Source organism: Sander lucioperca, chromosome 9, assembly GCF_008315115.2.
Source record: "Sander lucioperca isolate FBNREF2018 chromosome 9, SLUC_FBN_1.2, whole genome shotgun sequence".
NCBI lineage: Eukaryota > Metazoa > Chordata > Actinopteri > Perciformes > Percidae > Sander > Sander lucioperca.
The window spans coordinates 28,305,205-28,330,971 of record NC_050181.1 but is presented as its reverse complement, the minus strand read 5'-3'; the positions used below and the strand labels follow the sequence as shown (position 1 = coordinate 28,330,971).

The following is a 25,767-nucleotide window of genomic DNA, read 5'->3' as shown; positions in this document are numbered from 1 at the left end:
TTTGAACTGTTCAGAAATGATTGCTTTATATTTGAACTATCCTTTTAATTTTGTCTCCATTTGTCTGCCTCAATCAATCTTTCTTTCTCTTAGTTGATTTTTGCATTACAGTGAATACAATTTAAATCCTAAATCCCCAACATTAGAAGCTGATAATAATCAAAAAGGTCAAGGTCCTGGTTATCTTTAAAAATCCCCTTAGGCTATTATGTGTTTTCCTTGTATTTACGGTCAAGGTTTGGCAGAAGATCTCCAGCCAGGGTGAAACTGGGGTTAAGGTAATGCTTCAGTAAAAATCATGGTTGCATCTTAGCAGCTTGCCCAGACATTAAGTAAGAGCCCTAATTTGAAAGGACCACAATGGAACTTGATGTAAACCAACAGGACCCTGTGGACCTGTCCAGACAGGGCCTAAACTGTACTAGTTGAAACGGACCAGAGCTGATGACAGACAGGCAGACCAGAACTGACGAGAACAGGGGCTCACATGTTACATGCTGTTTGTTCTGTACAGACTCCAAAATGTCTCACGGGGGCACGGGGAGAAATTTAGACAGCGTTGGAAAGGGAGAGGGAGCAGAGGAGAGATGGGAAAAGTGTAGGAGTAGGGGTGAAGGAATGAGAGGAGGTGAGAAGCAGGGAGGAATTGGGTCGACAGTGAGTAAGGGGAGTTGGGAGAAGGTGAAGGAAAGGCCGGGAGAGGAAAGCGCGCTGTGGGAGGACACTTTAATACATTCATAAGAAAAGTTTGAGTCTGTTTTAGGTAGGTTTTTAACGGTAAAGGGGTTCTGTCTGCTATATGTCCTGTCTTAGAAATGTCACTTCTCTTCCAGGAAAGGGAGGAGGAGGAAATAGATATATGTGCGTGTGTGTGAGTGTGTGTGGAGCCCCCAGAGGTAGAAACTACTTAATCCTCAGGCACAGTGCCATGGAGGGATGGATGAAAACGGAAAGCAAGGAAAAGAGGAAGTTATGGGGTGTCTAAGGAAGCTGAGCTAATGTAGTGCGAAATGATATCTCTCATTCTAGAAAGAGCGAAGGGATAGAGAGGGTTGGAAAAAAAATAAAGGCTACAATATGTGTGAATAGTGTAAGTGTGTGTTGAAGAGAAACTGGGAGAAAATGAGAGCAAGAATCAGGCATGGGGAGTGGATATAGCTCTAGGCCTGTTGGCAGTGACCATAACGGCTTTCATTGCGAGGTGTTGATTCTGTTGCCGAGCCCTTGAGCCACAAGCGTTTAACCTCAACAGTCAAGAACAATGGCTAACAGCTGCATAAACGGATAACATGGGAGGTGAAATACAACATTTATTACCTAAGACAATGACATCTGGAGATGGAAAACTGAATCCGGGCTCGAGGCTTGAACAAGGTGCGGAGAGGTGAGGGCAAACAGGGCAGGGTGCAGGAGGTGAGATGTGGTGGTGCATTGTGGTTAAAGTGCATTACTTTATAAATCCCTAGATGCACAATCCTCTGACTGAGGGGCCTCTCAGGTTCCTAACCAGTTCCTCTGGGACTCGTTTAACTGCGGTGCAAGCCCTGTTTTTTATGAATCAACGGCACTGTAATATGTGTCATTTCTCATTACTGACGAAACTGACTGTGATGTGGTGCTGGGGGGTGGTCCCAGGAGGGGGCAGTGACTCCCGTGGTGAGGGTTAAGACTTCTGACGTTGCACACATCGACTCATCACCACTAACGTGCCTGTCAGTGCAGCCTCAACTCCATTAACGAATGTGTGTGTGCAAGTGTGTATGTTTCTTTTAAGTGTCCCTGTGATGCCATTTCATGTTAGCTGTAGGCACAGTTTGACATATGCTGTTTTAATGCTTCTCTTTTCAGTGTAGTTGTCCAATAATTAAATGATGTGTGTCTTTATTTTCAAGAAAGTCCGATAACTAAGTGTCCGCGAGGAGAATGTGTTTCTGTGTGTGTGCGCGTTTGCAAAAGAAATGAAAAGCGAGAGTGTCAGCGAGCAGAGTGCTCACTGTGTGTTTGTGAGTTCTGCTGTGAATGTGTTGCAGATAGTGCTGCTGATGGTTATCTTTCGGAGAGAGCTCTATTGATTTGGCTGGGGTAAATAATTGGTTGGGTCTACAAGCTGTCATGTTCGGCCTGATTGCTGAAAATTGGTGGTCTCGAGCAGTTATCTTCCTCCATATCCCTCTGTGATCCTTCTCTAGCCTCCTTAGTCTATCTCTACATTTATTGATTATGACCCTATATGACCGTTCTCCATCCTTCAATTTGGGCAATAATACTTGTCCTGAAGCCGTGTGTTACAAGTTATCTGCTCTCCACTCCTTGTTCTGCTGTAGGGGGAGGGCAGGTACAATTTAGGAAAGCGAAAAACAGGGAAATGAGGAGAATACAGAATGAGGACATTTGAAAGGGTCAGACGTATTACAGGCTTGCATGGTGTGCCCTACTTTTTCTTGACAGTAGAATAGATTAATACAGCTACTGCAAAGTAAGGTGGTGTTAGAGTGCACTGGGAGTGGGTGGGGATCACCTGCACATTTCAGAAAATTAGACATAAAAATTATAAACTTATCATAGTGTTACTGCCCATTCCCTAATTATTATATACTCATTATTATGGTCCCAAAATGCAGACAGATTTAACACTAAATCACAACTAATAGGCTAAGTAAAAACTCCTCAGGGGGATTTGCCTGGAGCAAACTGTGCCTGCTGGCTCTGTGGTCTATATCCTATCCACTGGGAAGGCTGAGTGTCAAGTTCGCGAGGCCCTGGCCCACATGCTGCAGCCTCTCCCAGGGTCACTGAGCTGAAGCGAAGAGAAGACCATTAGCGACCCCGCTTGAACGGCTTTGGGAACTACAACCCCAACTGAGCCAAGAACAAGAGGGTTTATTATCCAGGCAAACCCACAAAGCTCGCTTTTGAATACATGGAGAAACGCCTCATTTACTGCAACTGGTGGATTTTTGTTCGTTTTAAAAACTATACCAGGCCCAACATTACATGCACATAATCCCTGCCAAGCTCATAGCGAACCGCTATAATATATCCCTATGGACTTTGTGACATTTAATTATGGTTTTGTAAAGCATAAATGTATTATGCCTGCATACACGATAGAGACACCACAACGGACTTTAAAGCGACCTAACCGTAGGTTTTCTCCCGTGGTTAGCTTCTAATGGATTCTACATTCATAAATATATTTTTTTTATAGACGAAGCTGCATATTTAGCTGTAATAGCCTATGCAGTAGCCTGTAACTGCAGTAAAACGAGGTTAGGCTACTTTAACCACGGGGTTATATGTAGCGATATGTTCTGCTTTGAAAGCGGAACGGGACTTTTTCATGGTGCTTTTTCACAGTATAACACTTTAAACCCCTACAACTACATCTCACATCTCACTCTGAAGGTATTTTGGGTGACAGCTGTTTAATAAAGTTTTTTTGTTTTTCGTTAGCCTTAATTGTCACCGTTTATCTCAAACTGCGCACAGTAGCTGCTTCAATGAGATGCCTGGAGGTTTCGGTTAAACAGGAAGCTTTTCCCGGGGTGAAGTTGAGGAAAGACGGAAAAACCTCCTCCGTGTGCTGCCACGTCTGAAACCCACTCCCGGCCCTTCCTGTGCAGGACACGGCTAAAAGCAGCAGCAGCAGCGGAGGAGAGCGATACACACACTTGAATTCATTAACGGTAAATTTGATCAAATACGCGTTTCCTTCTTTCCTTTACGCCTAGAGGTCTACGGAAATCATAACAAGAGTAGGCTGAATTCTAGACAACAGATGTTTGCCGTCACTCCTGTCACCAGCTCGGCAAAATCAGTCGGCGAGTCTAGGGGTTTTTTGTAAGGCAATATAGAGAAAAGCTTTTGGAACTTGATCAAAGAGTCACCAAAGTGAAAACTCTGGTTTTCCCGCAGCGGGTGAGATAATAACCATGTTGCCAAGTGGGGAGGAATTTACAAAATCAAGTTTACTGCTGTGGCACTGTATGAGCAGGGACTGCTGTTTGCATATAAGAAGCCTAGTTGTAGTTTTACAGCAAAAGGGAACCCTTAGGCTGTGTTTATATTGCTTAATCTCAAATATGAACTGTGCAATAACACAAGTAGCCATTACACTGTTAAAAATCTGCCAAAATATGTGTAATGAATAGAGCTTTATTCTTTGTATTATTAATGAGAGGAATTCATTCCCTTCATTCCTCTCATTGTCACACACACACACAAATAGTTTATATTTCTACCCCTCCCTGTGCTTTCCTCTAGATCTGCCATGCTGCTCAGGCTTCCTGTCTATATACTAATTTCTTGGCCAGTTCTTCTGGTGCAGGGCAGCACGGCCAATTCATCCAAGAAGAGCCCTGCTGCCCCAACCAGACCTCCATCCCGTCCACCTCCTCCTCTGGGTGACCCCAGCTGGGCTCTTGGTCTGCACCTGTACCAGGCCCTCCGCTCTGATTTGGTCTCTGTAAACACCCTCTTCTCCCCTCTGCTTGTGGCCTCCTCACTTAGAGCGCTGGATGGAGGTTCAGCAGGTACCACTTCCAGCCAGCTCCAAGACCTCCTCAAGACCCCATCCCCCTCCAAGGCTGGAGCCCACACTGGGGATCTTCTGTCCAAGGCGTTAAAGAGCTTCACTGCAGCCAATGGTAGCAGCTTTCACCTGCACACATCCTCAGCTCTGTTTTCCAAGCAAACTCCTCCAGTCAGCCAGGCATTTGTGAAGGAGAGCCAGGCTAGGTTCAGGCTGCTGCATAAGCCACTGGGAAAAGGAGACTCCACGGCTGACCTGAAGCAGCTCTATGGTTGGGCCAAGGCTGGGCTTGGTGGGCTGGAGGGCGCTCCTTTAGCAGCTTACAGCCAGGCTAAGGCTGGAGCTCTGATACTGGCCAATGCCCTGCGCTTTAAAGGTATGGATAAACAGTGCACAGTATACACAAAAATGTACAAGTGAAGTGGGCTTGTCTATACTCACTTGGTTGTGAAATAATAGTCCTAAAATAGTATGCAAACATGTCATCATTTGTCAGTGTCTCCAAAACAGTCTTAACTGTGACCCTAAATGATGCAAGTTTATAGCCAACTGAATATTTCATTATCCAGTGGCATAACTGCATGGATATAGATACGTAACATAGCAGCTAGACTGGACTGAGTAATGCTGAAATAGACTGGTGTGCTTTGTAATTATGGAATCATTTGTAACTACGCAATGCCTCTTTATTGATGTTGTTTGCTGCACTGGATGAGAAGTCTTAGAATATTAATATGGCATGCCTATGTACTGTTTTCAGTGTTCTCAGACATCATTGAGAGGCTACATGCCAGTTTGCCCACTACACTGTGTGTGCCAGCATGCCCACCTGTGTGCAGTGTGCATGTCTGTGTGTGTTCCTGTGTGTGTGCGCATGCACTGGACTCCAGCTGGTGGACACAGCAGATAAAGGATGATTCTGGGGTCTATCACTGAGAGCGTATTCATCTTCCATTGGGGGGTGATGTGTCATCTTAAATAATTGAGTAACAAGTGTCCAGACTCTCTCCCTCGGTGTCATGCCTAACATCTGGGCTTGGAGCGCTCCAAGTCTGCAGCGGCACAGCTTGGCTCAGATCTGTTCTTTGTGACGGGCTGCAGTGGAGGAAACTAGTCAATGTTTCGGTACGAAAAGCCCCATCTGTGATTTAGCGGTTGCATCCCAAAAACATATCCATATAATCTCACAATCTGAAGTTCATCGTGCCCTTTTAATGCTCCTATATTGTAAAAAAAGATATTTTTACGTATTTTTTTAAAATTATAAAGCAGGTTGAGGTGCTATATAAACACTGTGAAAGTATTAAAACGAGAAATGCACACAGTCAGTATTCAGAAACAATGCCTTTAAACGAGCCGTCAGGACTTCTGTACAGTTGTGATGTCACAACTATACTATATATTGGTAGAAAGTGGCGCTACAGTGCTGTTATAGTCATTCCCCGGCTGCAATGACGGTGCAGAGATGTGGAGAGCACAGATGCGCAAGATCCAGAAATGCTGACCAATCAGAACAGGTCTTTTTCAGGAGGGGGGTTTAAAGAGACAGGTGCTAAAACGGAGCATTTCAGACTCAGTATGAGAAATAATAATGTGTTTTTTGAACATTAAAGCATGTAAACATGTTCTAGTAGAAACCCAGAATACAAGTATGGAACTGAAAATTAGCATAATATGGGACTTTTAAAAAGTACCATTAAAGGTTAAAGAGTTAGAATATTGTAACTTTTATTTGGCTGGTGAAGGGTGTCAGTACAACTAGATTTTAGTTCATTATGAATCAAAGAAATAGCAAATAGCCCATTTTCCATTTTCATGACAACTTTTCAGGACTATAATCTACAGTACCATCTCTCTTTTTCTCAGAGCAAAGTCAACATTCGCATGCCTGCTGATATTTTTGTTTGCAGTCTCCACAAAAGATGATGATGTGTTAAATATATCCTGTTTCACTTTTTTGTGGCATTAGTCTCTGTTTTTGTGCTTTTGTCATTATTTATCATGTGTCTAATCTACCCCTTGTATCTTCTTCCCATGTCTCGTGTTCACATCCTTATCTGTTTTTTTGCCTCTATCCCTTCTGTTTCCTCCTGCAGGTATTCAGGCAAGGCGGCTGAAGTGAAAAACCGGTTGGCAACAGATAGACAACCTTTTGAAAATAACATTCCCAGACAGACTATACATTGATAAGCAATTTAATTAATTTTCTTTGTTTGATGTTTTGACTTCATTACGAAATTAGTTTTTCTGTGAACTGGCCCTCGTTGGTCGGTTCATTAATTTTATGGAGAAAATATACAAATTAGATTACACAGCAGATTGCAGCACACAAATTAGATTACCTAAAATTGGATTCCTTTAGTTTTGATTCATAATTCACAAGTGGTCGATAGTTTGCTTCTTGCTCGTACTTGCTGCCTTTGGTTTGTTGTAACTTTTTTATTTGTCTTTGATTTCGCACAATTCATAGTGTGTGATAATGTAATGGTTTTAGAGATGGTGCCGGGATTTCTTTTGGCACTGAACATGCATCTGCTTTTTTTGCCCACTTTTGTTTGTTTCACTGTTATCCCCTTTAGTTAATTATTGAAGGGGAGAATTAAAAAAAGCTCTTTGCGGTCCCTCCTTCCCTGGGATGTACACAGCATTCAGAGAAAGGGAAGGTCAGGGGCGATTAGTAGTGGAACATGTTTATAGTGGAGAGATGTTAAAAGCAAAGAAGTTGAATGAGAATGAGCAGTGTAGGGAGAGATGTCTGGGTGGGAAGGGGACAAAGAGATGCAAGTAAATAGCGAAAACTGAGAAAAGGAAAGAGAGAGGGTGGCCTGCTGAGAGAGCGAAAGAGATTGACAGACATAGTGGAGGGATGTAAAAGGCCTACCTTGGGAGTTCCAGTCCACACTGGTTAATTAATTCAGGCTTTGTTCCTGTTTTAGACAAACAAACACTGCAGATGGAAGAAGAAAAATAAGATTGTGAAAAAAACTGTTGAGAGAAACTTATACACAGGATAACACAGCAACATGGGGAACGAGAAGAGGATAGAAAAGGGAAGAGAGAACAACAAGTCCCCACATATTCTTACCTCTAATAATAGCTTCTGAAATACCGCAACTACTTGTAATCAAAAGTTGATGAGGGAGGAGAAGGGAGCCAGTAGGCCTCATTGATTCTTCTCTGGTTTTTGCCTTAAATTTACAGTATGAATTGGTAAGTCTGTGAGCGATTGGAGTTCTCAGCTGTGCAATTGTCTCATTGTTTATTGTTGATTGATATAAATGGATTCAGGTTTCAAGTGATCTCTCTTGCTACAGTGCTGTCCCATAAAAGAAGATAATGCAGGGCGAACCCAAAGCTCGTCTAGACACAAGCCCACACGCAGAGATCCACAGAGTCTGTTGCACAGGCTGGTGAGGTCATTAAGTCCCTGCTCGATACAACTCAAACATACATATGTACACATGCCGTGGAGAATTTATTCCTCATTACGACATCTTTTCAACAACACGGCTGCCACTTCAGGTAATCTTCAGCCAGTTGTTTTTGAATTCCAGCGCGGTTATGTTTCACTCTCTGATGTTATAGCAAGCGGAGCAAATGTCTGTGACTTGCGCTAGCATGCCTGGAAGGGAGAATCACATGTCGTTCTGCTGTGACTTGTTAGTGGCTGGGGTCCAATTTAGGCTGGGTGGTTCTGGGAAAGCCTAGTGTTGTAATTTTTGTTCATTAATTGATCAACAAAAAATTAATTAACATTCATTTTTATAATCAATTAAACTATTTAAAGTGGCTCCAGTTTTACACATCAAGTTCAGTTTAGTTAGTTCAGTACCTGTCAGCCTGTAAAATCAGTTGTATAATGTCTTGTGTGGCTCTGGAGCTTTCCAAAGTCTGAAGAAAATATCACCGATGAAATCACCAGGGGAGTAGAGTTGGAAATAAACCCTACCAGGTTGACATGCATGGTTTTTAGTGAAATATCTCGACAACTATTGTATGGATTGCCATGAAATGTGTTACAGACATTCACATCCCCCTCAGGATAAGTTGTAATAACTTTGTTTATCCCTTAGCTTTTCTTCTAGGGCCATCATCAGGTCAAAATTTTAATTTGTCCAATACTTTGGTGAACAACTAAATACCTCAGAAACGCCTACCCCTAATGAAATCTCATCAGCCTCAGCTGCACTTTGTTTTTAGTGCTAATTAATACATGTTAGTATAGGGCACCTGGTTAGCTCACCTAGTAGAGCAGGCGCCCATATATAGAGGTTTACTCCTCGATGCAGCAGCCGCAGGTTCGACTCCGACATGTGGCCCTTTGCTGCATGTCATTCCCCCTCTCTCTCCCCTTTCAAGTCTAAGCTGTCCTATACAAATAGAGGCTTAAAATGGCAAAACAATCTTTAAAATTTTTAAGTAATTTGTTTAAGCAAAAATGCCAAACATTCAAATGAGAATATTTGGTATTTGAGAGCTGCTTTAGTCGGTTTTATATCATTTTAAATAGAGTATTTTGAATTGTGTGGGACTAAACAAGCAATTTAAAGATGTCACCTTGGGCTCTGGGAACTTTCAAAAGGTATTTTTCACAATTTTTTGACATTTTAGGGACTAGCTGATTATCGATAGAGAATAGAAGGCTCTGCACTCTTTGTCCAGTGCAAGTATTTAATAATAGAGCCAAGCAATTGGTCTCTAGACTTCCAATAGGGCAAATGAGCCATTTGATATTTCTTTGGCCTTCTTGCACCTTAGTTTTGTGTCATAAGTGTTGTGATTGATAATCGATTAATGAAATCCTCGTTAGTTGCAGCCCTAGCTGGCACCAGGCGTCATTCACAAAGAGTGACATAAGTACAAGTCATAATCTGTCGACCTCCTCACTCCACCCAGTGTCCCCTGCACAATAGAATGGGCCAGCGGCTTTGGGAATGTGTTGTGAGGTTATTACAACAGTAATTCCACTACTCTCCTAAATTGACAGCTGTCAGGGGGTTAGCCGGGCCAAGTGGCATGTGGTGAACAGTGAATGGGACGATGTGGCCTTAAGCACCTCATAACTGCCTCAGTATAGCACTCTCAGCTCAGCATTGAGAAGAGTAGACACTTTTTAATGGCCAGTAGATATTGATGATTCATGAGCAGTGTCAGCCGGTGTCACTGTGTATGAGGTCTGTATGTATTTTATGAACATGGCATTGTTTAACCTAGTGTCTGTCCACCTTTTCACCTCTTTTCAATCATTCAGTATTTTCTCACAGCCTATCCATGTCAGGCGTTCTGCATTCAAAATGGCTCTGTCCTCTGTGTTTGTTTGGCTGTTTGCTCAGGCCTCTGGGAGAGAGAGTTCAGCGAGGGGAGCACAGATCATCGTACCTTCTTGGGGAAGGAATACACCAAAGTGATGATGATGCACAGAGCAGGTAAAAGACACAGTCTGTCGCTGCTGTACTCCTGCCAGCAAATAGATGCGGCGAAAAGCAATTTGAGTTCTAAAATGGCTTGAACATCTGTAAGGTCCAATCTGCTTCTCTCCTATTTATCACTGTGTACCTTTATGATTTATTTAACACGCTTTTCATATTTTATGTATTGTCTTAAAACGACAACGGAGCAGAGCATATTTCTGCTACGACAGCAGTAAAAGATGTTGGAGGGATACATTGTATTCTATTTAATGTTCTAGTATGCCATTTCAAATTCATGAAAAATATTATTTCAGTGATCCTTTGTCATGTCTAAGATTGCATATACATCATGTTTGAGTGGATTCAACCCAACTCTGTAGTGTTTTCTCCTGTAATTCAGTTCAGTGAGAACTCAGGTGGCACCAAGTGACACAGCTGAAAATGCAAGTCTGAACTCACATTGAAGAGAACTGCTGCAGAGAGATACTGTTCTGAACTACCACTGAAAAGCAAGAATGTTCCATTATGACAAATTCTCTCCCTGACTCTGATCTTTCCTCACCTCTGTGCATGCCTCCGCCTGTCATATCCTCCAGGTTTGTACCGTCACCATGAAGACATAGAAAACATGGTGCAGGTTCTGGAGGCGCCTCTATGTGGGGGCAAGGCCAGCGTCGTGCTTCTAATGCCCTTTCATGTGGAGAGCCTGGCGAGGTTGGAGAAGCTTCTGACTCTTGAACTGCTGTCCAAGTGGCTGGAGAAGACCAATATCACCAGTGTGTCCATCTCGCTGCCCAAGACCAACATCACCAGCACACTCAGTCTGCAGGTTAGCACAACGTTTTATTCGTATTTGGTGAAGCTTTTTTGAAATATCGCTATGAATGTTCACTCAAAACTTTAATGATGACTGTAAAGTTAAGGTAGTTAAAACTTAAGTTACGTTTAAACTTACTGTACATTATTGTGATTGTAGAAAAGACTATAATATAAAAATATGGACATAGTCTCCGTGATGACACCAGTAGGTTTCTGATGAGCCAAAATGAAGCTAAAAATGGGCAGCTCCCAGTGGCTCAGCCGTCGCCATCTTGGCAGCGCTTGATGTCGGCTAATCCAAAAATGGGGCTGAGGCGGGCCGAATGAAGCCTAGAGTCTATGCTCGCCTCCTGTGATGGCAGCCACCTGCCCGAATATAATTTAAACGGGTGAGTTAAAAAAAATGACTCAAATGGGAGTCTATGGGAATTGATTGGCTCTCTTTTGGAGGCAGCCTCAAGTGGCCACTCAAAGAACAACAGTTTTTGTCTCTTCCGCTATGGCTTCATGGTTCAACACCAGAGGTTGCCGCCTGGATTGTAGTTGTACTAGTGAAATAAGCAAAACAATATCTTCCATTAAGATGGAATAATGTTTGGATAAAAGACTGATGTCTTCATCCTCACCTGATAAACGCTTTGAATGCGATCAGAGGGGTTTCTTTATGTCACTGACTTTACAAGATGGCTCATCTGTGACACCCTGTTCCATTTCAGGGTTATGTCTTTGAGCAAGGTACATCTTCTAGGTCTGTGGTTGCATCCCTTTTACTCCACCCTGCGCTGCCTGTGCGTACGGCTGCAGCACAGCTGCCTGAGCTGTGGCTCCTGGGGTCCGTTTCAGGAAGGAGGTTTAACAAACTCTGAGTCTAACCCAGATCTCCGAGTTGATTTACCCTGAGATGGGAAACTCTGAGTTTTCGGTTCCAGAACAGCTGATATGAGTTGGTTCAATCAACTCCGAGTATGTTCACGCGCGTGCACCACCACAATAAAAAGGCAGGATGAATGGAGCCATGATACTACGATTCACCATGGTAACAACCACAAACAAACTGGTCGGCGGAAATACTCATGCGCACATACAGCGAGTTTGAACATGTATTTCGTTAAAAAAGCAAGACAGCGGCTGCTGCTGCAACAGAGAGAGAATTGTTGTGGGAGAAAATTGCTGCTCGAGTCAATGCATAAGCATTGACAATGCATTAATTCCATATAATCACAGTTAACTTATAATATTACTGGTGAAAACTGGAATTGTATTACACCTATAATTTCATTTGGGTGCAATCCTGCTGGCGAAAAAGTAAACTACTATATCCCATTCTGAGGCTGCAGCACCATGATCATTAACAGAAATATAATTTATAATCATTTATTTCTTTTTAATTGCTCTCACTGGTTTGTGTCCAGGGAACACTACAAAAAATGTTTAAAAAACGTTTCAGAGCGAGTCACACTCTTCTGACGGCTACAGTGGCTTTACTATTACAGTAGCCTATGATCCGCATCACCAATAAAGATAAATGCCGTTTGCAAAAAATGTAATGCGACACAAAGAATCAGCTGGGATGTTAAAGCATGTCCACGATGGTTGATGTTAGTGATATGAGGACGGATAAAGTATCTACATAGGCCTATCTAATGGACTGTGAAAAAAATACCTCTCAAATCGGTTATGTGGAAATGAAAATACATTTAGTCGGGACTCAGTATCATCTCCCGACATAAACTCTCTGTGAATTAATACAGCTTTCTCAACGACGGGATCGTCTACAAAAGGACATGACATGTTTGAGAAAAAAACGTTTTATAATCTGCCTAACATAAACCAATAATTTTTTTTATTCATGCAGATAACAAACTGCATTAAATTAAAATTAAATTAATTAATAATTAAATTAAAATGCGCCTGATACAGACTGAATGAATGAATGAGGAAATGAGAGAGAAGAAACCTCGAGTTTCTCTCAGTCTCCTCCCTCTGACACTGTGTCAGAGGGAGGAGACTGAAGAAACTGAGGTTTCTTGAAGAAAACCTGCTCCCGACCAGGTTAGGTTCACAGACTCAGTTACCATAGTAACTGACTCTGAGGTTAAGTTACCTCTCTTTCTGAAACGGAAAACCCAGAGTTTCCCTCATCTCAGGGTTAACAAACTCAGAGTTTTCACTAAACCTGCTTTCTGAAACGGACCCCTGAATTCCCTCCCCTAGAGCCTTGGCTGGCTCTGGCAAATCCTTGTGAGAGTGAACAACCAGGTGCTCCATCCCCACCAGACGCAGTCCATCTTGAATTAGCCTAATGTCCAGACTCACCTCACCTGCCCTAGCAACAGGATTTTTAGTTTTTCTTTGTAGGGGGATCTACAGGTGTTTCTGTGGGAGTAATACTGTTGAATCTTTTTTCTTTTAGTCCACGTTCCCTGCATTTGTATTTGACACTGAGGACTGAGGTGATATGCTTACACAGTACATTAAATGTGCAGTGGGGAAGCGCTTTCTCAGCTTTTTGATACAGTAGTGGAATTTGACAGAGTGGATCCCTGCATGCAGCCACAATTGTACTTTCTTCTTTTAGTTTCTAGCTTTCATTCATTACCTGTGTCCACACGCTGCATCATTTTTCACTTCACCTGATACGGTTTCTCATATCTCCAAGACATCCAGTCATCATTCTCATTGTTTCCTCGCCTTCTTCATCCTCGTCTTTTGTTTTTCCATGTCTCCTCTTCTTTGTTCTATGCTTTTGTCTTAGCCACCTCCTTTTCCCAACTCGTACTCTGCTTATCTTGGTTCCCTTTTTCTTCCGTGTATTTGTCGCCTCCTCTCTCTCTGTCCTTGTGCCTTGCTGCTCTGCTTCCATGTCGCACAGTGTTTCTCACATGTCATTTCTTCCTCTTTCTTGTCGCCGTCCATGCATTTTTCACCTGTGACCTCTGTTTCTTGCCTACATGTCTTTCTTTTTCTCTTTTTAGTGCTCTTAGGAATGGAAGCATTGGCCTGGCTTGCCCCTTCCAGTTCAATGCAGACTCTCACTCTGTGAGTTCAAATGTCACTCCTTCCCTTGAGGTGATTGGCACCCAGCTGTACTCACAGCATTGGGCTGCAACAGCCTTTAGCAGGGAATCAAACCCTGGCAGCTCGTAGGCTGAGAGGGGCCTCAGGATGACCGTGACCTGTAGCTCCTTGGTGGACTTCCAAAGCCTCCCACAGATTTCCTTTTGCAGGAGCACAAAGGTCATGCCACAGCCCAGCTGGTAGTCTGCCTGTATCTCTGCTTCTCTTAGCCCTTAGAGCCAGCAGGTAGCTGGTCTTAGTCTCAGAGGAAAGGAAGCCAGGAGGAGCAGCAGGCAGACAGACAGGCAGCAGCTTAGTGGCTGCTGATGCTAATGTGAGTGCATGGGGCGTGTTAAGGTTCACATAGGCCAAACCAGAGGCTGCCGACTGAAAGGTTGACCAGGCCACAGGGTTCATAGCGTGGGGCAAGAGCACAGACTTGCTACAATCACACAGGCCTCCACATCTTTGATGATGTGGGACATGGCAAAAAGAAAGTTGCCTTTTCAAGCATATTGTGCTGACATTAGTTGCAGTCATAGTTCTAATCTACAGGTTCACTTTTTTATTTGCAGTTGCCAAATAATGAACTCACTAGGGATGTCTGTCATTGTTTTTTGTATGTGACACACCTGATTTTTCACGAGCTGGTTCAAAACTATTAAAGCTATAGTGTGTAGTTTCTGTCTCCCCCCACGAGGAATTCTAAGTAATGACAACAAAACTGTTGGCGCGTCCACATGACACAAGCTTTCTGTGATCGCGCACCGCCCCCACCCATCCTCCATGCAGTTGCTTGGAACCAAGGAGGACACTGAGGATTAAAAAAGCATGGACTCTTCAGAAGAGGTAATGATCTTCACTCGAAGTTCTGTGCACAAAAGTTGCCGGACGACACCATTTTGTAAACACAGCCATACTGAGAAATACAGAGCGACTTTTGTGGAGCTGATAGTCTTAATTAGCTTTGTAGCAACTCATTTGGCAATGGCTTGAATGAAACGGACGTTCATTATTATAAAAATGTTATGCACTAAAGCTTTAAGTTGATTAATACGTAAGAATTGTCACACTGTTGGAAGTACAGAAACACTTGCGATTGTGCAGTTGTGTTACGAAGTGGAGGTTATTCCCTCACAAATGATATTTGTACAGACACCGGCTTGCAGAGAGCACACAAATCTGCCAAGTTACATTTTTTTAGTTACTTAATATAAATTAACAACGGCTGACTTGACCTTCCAAGGGCAATGTTTGCCATTTAAACTGACAAAGGCTCAAAAGGTGAAGCTGCTATATGAATATTTTGTATCCCATTCTTTGCTAGTAAGAAAGACAGTGAAGGAAAGATTTGCTAGCTCGAGACTGGCTAAAAAGCAAGCTTAGGTGAGCAAAACAGTAAAGAAAAGACTTTGCATTTAAGACAATGCCGTACCATTAAAATATCCTTCAGACATTCTTTAGTGCTCACTGTTACCCACCAGTAAGAGACAGACGATGCATTTAGATTGAATGAGGAAGGAATAAGGAAAAGCTAGCTAGCTGAAAACTACCAGAAATTCCAACTTTTTCTTTTTGTCTCCATGCGATTATTAGGTGGAGTCATACAACCTCTGGATCATTTATCTATTAAGTTGAAACATTTTCAAATTTGCATGTGTGTGAGAGAGAGAGAGAGAAAGAGAGAGAGAGCTATGAGTTGAGATGAACCTGACAGATACAGAGGGTATGTCAGTAAAACCCATTTCCTTAGGGCAAGGGACTGGAACCTATTACCATTTCCTCTGTAGATGTATATTGTAACCTCATCATGGACTGACGAAATCCACTTTGGCCTCTTTCTAGTTTAACAAACATCTCAGAAGAGTAGTGCTGCCATGTTACTCTGCTAGACATGCCCTGAAAAACAAGCTTTTGACATTAACGTTGTCAGGACACTCTGGGGAAGAGGCTGTAATCTAGAACTAAAGCTTGAAACAATTCCTTTTGACACAGCTACAAGTTTACCAGGGAAAGAGCAGAAATGCACAAATCCTCTTTTGTCTCTGCAAGAGTTTGCCAGACAGAAAACAAGAACTTTTTACTCTTGTAAATAACTAAAAGTAGCTCCCATTGTGTAACCTAATTATGGACAAGCGCTTGAATGTTTTGGCCTCGTCAAGAGCTGTCTGCCTCCGTTAGCTCTCTGAAGAAAAAAGAGGTGCATTTGAGGAATCATTATGAAAGGGCTAAATCTCTAAACAAGCTTTCAACCCACTCCGAGCTCATTTCATCTGTCTGTCCAACCCCTCTGGCCAGTGACATTCTGCCATGTCTTTTCTGACGATCATTTTTCCAATTGGGTCGGGCAAATAATTGCTCATCACCGTGCGTTAATACTGTTTACCACTCTGTCTGTCAGTGCTTTGGATGGCCATGGACTCCTGAGATTGGAGGGCAGCATCTGGACAAATAGAAGATCATAGTTTGTGTGTGTGTGTGTGTGTGTGTGTGTGTGTGTGTGTGTACTGTATCAACCCTAACACTAGTGTCCTCTGTGTGAGACAAATGAGGCCAAACTAAATCACGCACCTCTGGGTCATGTTACATGGATTTGCCACATCCAAACGCACCCATTCCCTCACCACATCTCTGTCCTCTCCATCATATCATTTTCAGGGATCTAATTCCTTTTTGTAGGTCTCACATGTGACTGTAATATGCCATCAGTCAGCAGCCACAGATTGGCTCTGCTGACCTAAATAGGATTGACATTCGGCAGGCAAGTGAGCAGAAGAGGTGGAGGAGGACGAAGGGGGGGTCAATGATTGCTTAGGGACAAGGTGGAAAGCGTCACAAAGAACTATAAATAGCTGCAGAATTCTGCCTTTTTCTTTTTTGCCATCTCCCTATTTGTGAAGTTCTCCTCTGGTGAAGGGCACGCTGTGTCGGAGTCTGTATTTGGAGACGGAGAACCCTCTTAACAAGCCTGGCCCAGAGGCCACTGGATAAACCACCCTCTCCCTCTGTCTCTGATCCCGTGCTGACCAGGCCACACACACATACACACTAATGGTCGAGCTTGAGCTCCATTCTGGCTTTATCTCCAGTCGGTGACTAAGACATATGAGTGTGCACCGGAGAGCTCACTCAATCACAGCTAATGAGGTCAAAAGGCCATCAAATATTTACAAGAGCACACTCTGCAGTATACAGTGTCGAGGGACAGCTGTTTTAACCCAGCTACCACAGCCCTGCATTATATGAATTTATCAGATGGGTTTCATGGCCATTCATTAAATCCCTTACTAAAAGCAAAAGCTTCTTTTTTTTCCTTTTTCATTTGTTGGAATAAAAAGCGATTTATGTGTATATATGTGAGCGAGTGAATGAGACAGAGAGCGTATTGACTGTGTAAAAGAGGTAAAAGCCCATGTAAATAAGATGCCAGTAGCGGTATTGCTGATGAGAGATAGAGAGAGGCTTTGAAGCCTCAAGAGAGCCAATAGAAAGAGCGTTTTTTTTTAAAAGCCTGCATCTAATGTGTCCGTGAAATGGAGCTGTGATGATGCCACTGCCATGTACTACATTCTTTAAACCACCCACACAGAATGTTAAGGGCAGTATTAAATTAAGCTGAACATGTCTGTAGTTGTTTTAAGGTGGCGACAGCTTTAAAGAATCATTTGGCTGGTGTGATTGGTAAGCTGGAGGGAACAGGAGGTGTAAACTGTGCGGGGGCAGGGAGGTTTTAACCCTAGTGTTTTATGATTGTTGGACTGATCACAGTCACAATGTAGGTATCACAGTTGATTGGGCCAGTTTGTTTGAGTCTGAGTCAGTTGATGTTGACCGTGGTGAGATAAAATCATACAGTGTGTGGTGTTTGAAGAATTGAAATAACTTGCCTTCTGGTTCAAAAGATGCAGATGTTCTCATCAAGATGTGTTTATTTATTGGACAAATAAAGAGGCAGAAAAAAAAAAACAAGAGGAGAGAGAAGGGGATGCTACAAAGGTCCCCACCAGGGACGTTGCATGTGCTGTAACCAATCAGCTACCGGACACTAACATATTTGATATTTACAACCGGAATTGGGACTGAAGACATCATATAGTAGAAGAAGTAGAAGAAACTGACCAACAGATAATCATTCTGCAGGTCGTTTCTCAAGCAAAAGTGTCCCTATAGTCCCTAGGTCAAGCTTCTTATTTGTGAGGATTTGCTGGTTTTCTCTGTTTTTATATCATTGGAGACTGGACATTTATGGAGATTTGGATATTACTTGGCAAACAAGACATTTGAAGACATCTTGGGCTTTTAGAAATCATGATGGGTATTTCTTTGACTAATTCATGACATTTCATAGACCAAATGATGAAGCCAGAATATAATCAATAATTACATAGCTACAGTACATTCCATTCTACACACAACCATACAAGGCTTTTCATGGGATTTCGTCAGTTACCTAGTGACAGGACTTGATTCAATCTGTTGTCTTCTTTACTCAGTTGTTACCCCTATTTGACTGTTGAGAAAAAACATATCTGATGTTGGTAGAGATAGTTGTTATGTGTGGCGTGTAGTCTACGTTTTAATCATCTTAAGGTCTTTTCCCAGTTCCAAGTCTCATAGATAGGTAGATAGATAGATAGATAGATAGATAGTTTTTTATTGATCCCCAAAAAAATGGGAAACTACGGTGTTGCAGCAGCAAAATATCAGACACACAGCACACATACAGATTGCTAGTTGTGTAAAACAGCGTGGTGGGCGAGAGCAGCAGACGTTAGTTAGTTACCTTGTGTCAGGTTCGCTCCGTGGAATGGATGAGTAGACTGGATGTTTTCTACAGAGATGATGTAGTAGCATGTTTGCAGCTTAAAATGATCCCAAACTTTTTGTTGTTTTCTCTCGCCTGTCTCTTCTCTTAGACCCTTGCTATTTTCGTCTTCGTTCATTTGTAATTTGGGCCGTCAGTCTCGTGCATAGACAGTATATAAACGGTCTTGTGTCCACAGAAGCGTCAACCTGTTGTGTGCGCTAGTAATTATCCTCCGTGCGGAAACACAGTGAGCCGTACAACCTTAATTACATTGATTTAACGAAGCTTCGAGGCAAAGACTTTTGCTTCGAGGATTTTTTGTAATCGAATTATTCGAGTTATTCGAGGAATCGTTTCAGCCCTAGATGTATATGAGTCTTATCTCACACTCAGAGTTTGGAAACAGGAAGCTTATATAAAACAAGCACTGTTTAGCAATAGTTTACCTGTTTGGTCTCTGCTTTTCGTCTCATCTTTGTTTTTTCATTATTAAGGCTGCTCTCTCTTTTAACATCAGCTGCTGTGACTCCTCACAGATAGAGCTGTAACACGTCCTGGCTGTCACAACTTATCCCCTTAAAACTCCCACAGGTACACCCAACAAGCTACTTAGTGGGCTCAACCATCGAGCTGAAATAATGTGATGCCGAGTCCTGCACGCCTGAGGATTGATGCCATGCTACCTCAGGCCTGGTTATACTGCACCGCTGTAGGCCAAGTAAACACTGCACACACACACACACACACACACACCACACACCACACCACACACACACAGAAAACCACCAGCTGACAATGCCTGTGGCTCTCACTCACATCAGCAGTCCGCCCAGTGCTGTTCCATCTATGATTCATATGGTGCTTCAGAGAGAAAGGGCAGCCATAGACCACCTCCCAGAGGGGTTTTTCCCCATATAATGCAGTGCCACATCTATGTGGCGCACAGGGCCTCCATTGGCTCCTCTAACACCCCTGGTCTGTTTCCCAGCGTGCTGCCACGGGGTCCCTTAATTCTTAAACGCGTTATACCTTCAAAAAGATTTACCAAAAGCTTTTGCCTTGACAAGCAGAGCAAGAGAGTCAGAGAGGAAGGCTAGGTCATGTGGTACTATTTATATGTTCATAGTGGCACCTGCACTCCTGTAGGCCAAGTGAGCTGGGTCTTCCTGGAATACTGTTGAGGAGAATGAGGAAGGATGGACATGGCTGACACAGAGAAACACAGAAACCACCTTCTTTTCCTCACATTTGTCTGCAACAATCTGAGGAATCCACCAGCGTAAGTCTGCTTATGTTCCCTCGTTAGATAAAGAGGGGAAACACCTTGGAATGATTGCAGATGGAGATGGAGAAGTTGAGAAAGTATGTATACCGGGCCGAGTCGGCCTGTCATAGAAAGAGAAGGATGAGGCGGGGAGAAAAAAGACTGAGTTAGAAGCAGAGAGAGAGAGAGAGAGAGACAGAGTGGAATAAAATAGAGGCGGGCGGGGCAAATGAGGGATGGGGATGCCAGGCAAGTGGCAGAGCAGCAGAGGAAGACAGTGATGTAGTGGTAGCGAGTGGAGGAAGAGTGCAGGAATAATGGATGAGGACAATAGAATTGCATTAGAGCAGGAGGTGTGTATCTGTGTGGAGATGAGAGCTTTGCATGAAAACACTAGAATGGGATTGTCAGATGCCGATACTGTATATAGATCTACCTATTTCATGTTTAGGCATAAGCCGACACGATCCAGTATAACTTCCTCTTGCATGCACATCTACATTTTTAAGTAGAGAAGCAGACATTCTAGATGGATTACTACAATTGTCCATCAGCATGTGGTTTTAGGAATTATGCAGTATTATACTGAGCTATAACATATGTGGTTTTGAAAAGATAACCAATGTGAGTAAGGCAGTACTCGCAGAGCATTCACATTTACCCAGACAACTCATCCAAGTGATTTACTCTTCTTGTCTGCAGGTAAAAGATATTTCCAATAAAGAGTTTAATCAGTGGAAGTTTAAACAATGCTAGAAAACAAGATCTTTGCCCACTCATCTCCCTCTGCAACTTTCTCTTCCAGCAGTGGCCCTCCCACACATCCACACACAAGTCCACACAGTCACACGCTCACACCCACACATGCTCTCATCTGGCCCCTGGAGAAGCCTGTCACTGTGAGTGGCCCTCTGCCATGGGAGGATAAGCTACCTGTCATGACGACGACTTTCTGTGGAATTCATATCAGAGCCAAAACAAAGGAGGTGCTGAGGTCACGGGGCATCACTCTTAAATTATTCATCCTCTGCTTCCTCCTTCCGTCTCTTCTGCTGCCTGTCGCCCACTTTGTTCTACCAGCTCACGACAAGGGCAACTGTCAGCCTCCTTCCCATCTCAAATTTCTGGGATAGAAAGTAAATAAACATGGTCAAAACTCTTAGAAAAGTTACTGATTGACTGTTGTGGACGGTTTTATGTGTACGTTAATCATGCGGCGAGGTTTAGAAAGGGCAGTGCTTTTCTCCTACTGAAATTTTAAAATGTGCGTTCCCTCCCACTCGTTGTTTAGTCTTCTTGTGTGCATAATTAATCAGTGTCCTGGCAGCTGCTTCTTTGCAAACACTTGCAGGACGTCTCTATATGGTATGGCCTCACAGCTTTGGGGAAATTGATTTAAGGCAGTCCATAAATTCCATTACTCTGTTTTCCCTTTCCAGAAGCAGTTGTCTGCTCTGGGCTTGACCGATGCCTGGGACCAGAAGGTGGCCGATTTCTCGGGGGTGTCAGACAAGGGCAAGGGGAAACTCCACCTGGGTGGAGTCCTCCATTGGGCTTCCCTTGAGCTGGCTGCTCAAGCTGGGAAAGGAGACGCAGATCTAGAGGAGGAGAACATAGAAAAGCCCAAACTGTTCTACGCTGATCACCCCTTCATCATCTTTGTCAAAGACAACACTACTGGAACCCTGCTGCTCATGGGAGCTCTGGACCATGCAGAGGGAGAGGCCCTCCATGATGAACTGTAATATATATCCCTTTTTACTATCTTCTTTTTTGGCTCTGTGTCTTACAAGCTCCCTCTCAAAGACGACCCACTGGTTTCTAAGTCGAGACATTGCCATTCACTGTGGCACCCTATCACATCAGACTACGGCTGGCTGTCATACATAGACACTGCATAGTCCTGCGCTGACTGACACTGACATACCTGACACACCACACACACACACACACACACACACACACACACACCTACATGGCATACATAAAGATACAGTGCAAGACATTACTGAAGTCGACGGATACAGCAAAAACACTTAACTTGGAGAGACTCCCTGCATTGTCTCTCTCACACACATACACGCACACATTCAAGGCTTCAATGATCAAGTCAACACAAACCAAAATAACAAAAAAGAATGCACTGACAAACACTAACATTCTGACGAGCAGAAGTGGCTACACTCACTCAACACTTACAGCAGCATCTACAAAACAAACGTTAACGAATAGAGGCTTACAGTGACACTTGAATCCTCCCTGTCAGCCAAACACCAGAGCCTGAGTGAGTGAGTGAGTGAGTGAGTGAGTGAGTGAGTGAGTGAGTGAGTGAGTGAGTGAGTGAGTGAGTGAGCAAGCGAGATGACCGACAGATCACGGGTGCCCATGCGGCCGCTCCCGAAGCTGACAGGGACCTACGGTGGGGTCCCCTGGGCTACATCAGAGGAAGACTGATGGATCAGCCAAGTGCTTATTGATGAGCCAGCTTAATGCTAATGGCTGTAATGACTCACAATGCTTGTCAACAACACGGAGAGGACGGGGAACCTTTTAATCTCTTAATACCAGCAGGGATCAATGACAGCGCTATGCCGCTGGAAACAAACACAACTGACATCGCTCGACTTAAATGTAACAACTTAATATTTAGGATGATTACAGCCATTCAAAGAGGTATTGATTTTCATTTGTATATTTCGTTTTTTTAAAGCACCAGAGGAAATGGTTGTGATATGTGAATGAATCACAGTAGCTACTGTGGTGTATGTAAAGTGTATGTTTGATATTTGATGAGGTGCATTTTTTTAAATAAATATTTCTATTTGATAGAAATCAATCAATCATCAAAACACGTACTATTAATATGTAGCTTGCGTGGACTGCCACAACTCCATCTTTCTTGACAGCACTTTTTTTTTTCTTCTACCCTGAAGTGAATTGGCTGACATTGAGCCTCAAGGGTGTGTGGTTCAGATTTAAATCCCTGAACCAGCATCGGTTAATGAATTTTGAGGGGCAGCGCATAATAGGCTCGCAGTGCCTACTGTAGAAAGTGCACCAACAACTTTGTCAAAATATTCATTAAATGCTTCCCGACCAACTAAGGTAAATGTGTATCTTATATTGTGTGTTTTATTAAAAACACTACAACATTCACTTTAGTGTTGCGCTGTCCATGTGAGTATAAAACAATTGCTGTTTCCAGCATGATGGTTTTTTTCTAGAAGCTGTCAAAGTCTGGTACCAGAAAGTGTACCTGACAGAAAGTGTACTTGAAAGTGAAAATGTGTGCTACATCTGTTCTGTTACAGTGCTTAGTAACAGCGTCTACACACACAGCTGGTCCGTCTGATGCAAAACATTCAATGAATCTCTTCCACTAACACCCCGGTATTTCAGCTTTCTTCCTAATTTAGCCCTCTGCTCAGCAACTGTGTGTGTGTGTGTGTGTGTGTGTGTGTGTGTGTGTGTGTGTGTGTGTGTGTGTGTGTGTGTGTGTGTGCGCGCGTGTGTGTGTGTGTGTGTGTGTGCGTGCGTGCGCGCGCGTGTGTGCGCGCGTGTGTGAATAAAGCTACTACAATGACCTCTACAGTGGCCTCCTGTGTAGACGGGGACTTGTAAAGGGCACCATACTGCAGGTATACTCCACACTGAATAAACCCAGGAGCCCAGTTTAGACAAGCCTATGATGGATCCGAGGCTGTATGCTGTGAGCACATCAATCCTGCTCATTCCAACACCAGCTCCCCGCTGGCTCGCCCTCACATTTTATTCACGTCACAAAACTGACAAACATACATGTCCACATCACTTCACATCACAAGGAAAAGGTAACCACTTCTCAGTGATGCATAGAGCAGCTATATGTACAGTATATCCAACTGAGGACATTGTTTTTCACTGTCACTACCAAAGTGCTTTAAAGCTGCGGGGTGAGCCTTAAAATACACACAGGCCTATTGATTTGATTTCTTAATTGGCCAGTTGACAAACTTCTCTTGTGCTTTTTTCCATGTAAATTATGTCACTGAACCATACTTTGCACAACGGAAAATATTTCGTTGGATTACAGCATTTAAGGAAAAGTTCCTAACTAATTAACACAAAATAATTCCCAAACCAAAGTGATTTGTTTTCAAAGATAGCAACTGTGAAAGCTGTCATACGACGATGCTTGATACAGTATATTTCAAAATAAGACAGCCTTTTTCATATTTGTTGACTGTTTGTGTGTTTGTCTCTCTTCAGCACACACAGTGACCGGCAACACTCCTTGACGATAGCATGCAGCAATATGTTGACAGGTAATTGAGGTGAACTGCATTCAGAGTTCCTTGTGATGACTTGACCCGATCGCCAACAGTGGAGCTTCTCTTCACTCTCTCACATGTAAAAAGATTTGAACAGAATTTAATGTTTAATCTCAGTTTTTAAATAAAGCATGATAAATGTCGGACCATGAACTCCCTGTCTTTCCTGCTGCCTTGTATGATGGGTTCAACTCTTGGACAATCCAAGTGGCAGAAAAGAGGGTGAGATCGCGAAAGAGCACTCAAGAGCACAGTCATCCCAGTTACAGTACAGTACTTACCCTTTAGAGGAAATCATAGAAGTGGCTCTGCTCAACTCGGGGTCAACTTGCTGATAGGAATGCTACAGGGGCCAGTCCATTTTCACCTTGCTCTTGTTAAAAGCCTGAGGTTATTCATAAATAAGGGGCAGGCATGTGATACATGGGAAACAGCGATGTTTCGTACTTGTGTTCTGCAAGGGAGATGTTAATGAAGATGCACTTTCTCAGCTATTTAGATAACAAAATGGCCTTCAGACATTAATGAACCTAACAAGTGTTTACATAGCTTTAGCAAGAGTTCACATTAGGCTCTCTTAAGATGGGCCATGCCTTCTTAGCAGGATGAGTCAGGGAAAACCTAGTTAATTAAAACAAACCTAGTTCATTTTGTATAGGCCTACATTTATTTGTGCCATTTATTAATGAATTAAGAGCCTTCGGAGATGCAAAAATTAGGACATTGCTCTGAAAACAAACCAATGCTGAGTGAGAGGGAAATGCAAAAACTATGTTACTGAATTTAAAATATGCCAGTGTACGGTACAGGATGATACCATGTCTGTACCCACAATTGAGGTGACAGAGGTCTAGGCCTCTGTATTTTCTCTGAGGTGTAGGCTACAAAACAAATTTCACGAAATAAAGTAATAAGTGGATGATTGTCATTACTAAAGAATCTTTATTTTTTGATTATTCAATGGCATTCATCATCTGACAACTAGCACCTGTGCGGACCATCCATCTCGAAGATGTTTCACTTATTATTATTATATATATATATATGTTATTATTATTTATTATATTATATTAGAATATTATTATATTCTAATGGAGGCCGCTAACATTTACGTATAAATATCAATTGACCCAGTTTCTTTCCACTGAGACAGAACATGCAAAGACAAGATGAGGAGACTGAGAGAAAAAGAGAGAAGGTGATGGAGATGGAGATGAGAGAGAAAGAGTAGGTACCGCCCACTGTGCCCAGGACAGGACTGACATGATGTCCCTGTGCTGTTCAACACAAACAAACTGACCTGATCCAATTCAAACAGTGTAATATATATATATATATATATATATATATATATATATATATATATATATGTTCTTTGTTATTACAGTGGAACCTATAGGTTCAATTTAACAACACAAACACCTAGCATAATTATAGTGTAATAATAGCCTACAGTATTATTATTGTACAAATATATTATTGTAAAACACAGATTTTGCTTGCATTAATGTTTGAGACATTTCTATAATTCAAATATATATATATATATATATATATATATATATATA

At 42.7% G+C, this 25,767-nt stretch overlaps 1 protein-coding gene across 1 annotated transcript; it reads left to right on the top strand.

Annotated features, from left to right (window-relative positions):
- Nucleotides 1-3,253: 3,253 nt before the first annotated feature.
- Nucleotides 3,254-23,045, top strand: serpinh2 (serine (or cysteine) peptidase inhibitor, clade H, member 2). Its single transcript, XM_031288427.2, has 5 exons — nucleotides 3,254-3,686; nucleotides 4,264-4,907; nucleotides 9,865-9,957; nucleotides 10,539-10,771; nucleotides 21,329-23,045. Exons 2-5 carry the CDS (start codon nucleotides 4,271-4,273, stop codon nucleotides 21,632-21,634), a joined length of 1,269 nt encoding a protein of 422 aa, XP_031144287.2. The 5' UTR covers nucleotides 3,254-3,686; nucleotides 4,264-4,270; the 3' UTR covers nucleotides 21,635-23,045.
- The last annotated feature ends 2,722 nt before the right edge of the window (nucleotides 23,046-25,767 follow it).